Genomic DNA, 968 nt, shown 5'->3' on the forward strand with positions numbered 1-968 from the left:
GATGGTGTGGATTTTTATTCAGCCACGCAGTTATTCGCAATATCAGTGATTGTTTATTCACTGTTTTTCTATATCGGTGGCAACAAACTTCATCTTCGCAAACTATTGGCTGTGATTACATGCTACTCATATCACTCAAGGAGGCAGAAATCCATCTAGCATTCTAACTACACACTTGTTGGATGATATTTGTCTGTCTACAATATATATATATATATATATATATATATTCTCAGGAGGAATATCGCAATATTTACAGTAAGTATATTATGAAAATGGCTATTTTATTCTAATACTGCTTCTATTTCATACAATATTATGTGTATGCGTGTATGTGTGTGTATGCATGTTTATGCACATATGTTTATATATATGTGCGTGTGGTGTGTATATGTGTATGTGAATAATAACAAGTTAATCTACCTTAAATTCTGTATACAGAACTGAGCCAGCCAATGTAAACGGTAATATGTCTTTGTCATCAGCCAAGTCTTTGAGGTTTTCGATGCTAGAGATCTGTATGGTCACTGTGAAGTAAGCTGTAAGGTTGGCAGTGAAGTATGTAGTGATGAAGATTGTAAAGATCCACCAGCTTAACACGATGATTCGCGATCGAATGTGTTTGGGTTCCCAAGCACCGTCTGGAAAATTAAACATGTACGTATGTTTGTTAATACGAGGGTAACTCAAAACTTATACACATACTCGTTTCTGTAATCTATTAAAACAAAAGCAGGGGTTGAACAATTACATCTGTTTTCGAAATCGTCCCCTTGCTTTCCGATGTCTAAGTGATTCGTAGATGTATTACTTGGAAAGGATGAGATCTAGACTGTATGCAGGGAGTTCCAGCAACGCAAAACCCAACTTTTCAATGGTTTCAACAATACGGGCGATCGTATATGAGCGTCCATTTTCGTGCAATAATAACACTTGCTTTCACACTATATATATATATATATATATAT

The 968-nt window shown here is 35.3% G+C and overlaps 1 protein-coding gene across 1 annotated transcript in view; it reads right to left on the minus strand.

Annotated features, from left to right (window-relative positions):
• Window positions 1-414: 414 nt before the first annotated feature.
• Window positions 415-968, minus strand: part of LOC106871503 (glutamate receptor ionotropic, delta-1) — a 28,870-nt gene continuing 28,316 nt past the window's right edge. Inside the window, exon 12 of the mRNA XM_014917991.2 lies at window positions 415-641. Within this exon, the coding sequence (XP_014773477.1) occupies window positions 415-641 (227 nt within the window). The remainder of the gene's footprint in view (window positions 642-968) is intronic.

Source organism: Octopus bimaculoides, chromosome 24, assembly GCF_001194135.2.
Source record: "Octopus bimaculoides isolate UCB-OBI-ISO-001 chromosome 24, ASM119413v2, whole genome shotgun sequence".
NCBI classification, from domain to species: domain Eukaryota; kingdom Metazoa; phylum Mollusca; class Cephalopoda; order Octopoda; family Octopodidae; genus Octopus; species Octopus bimaculoides.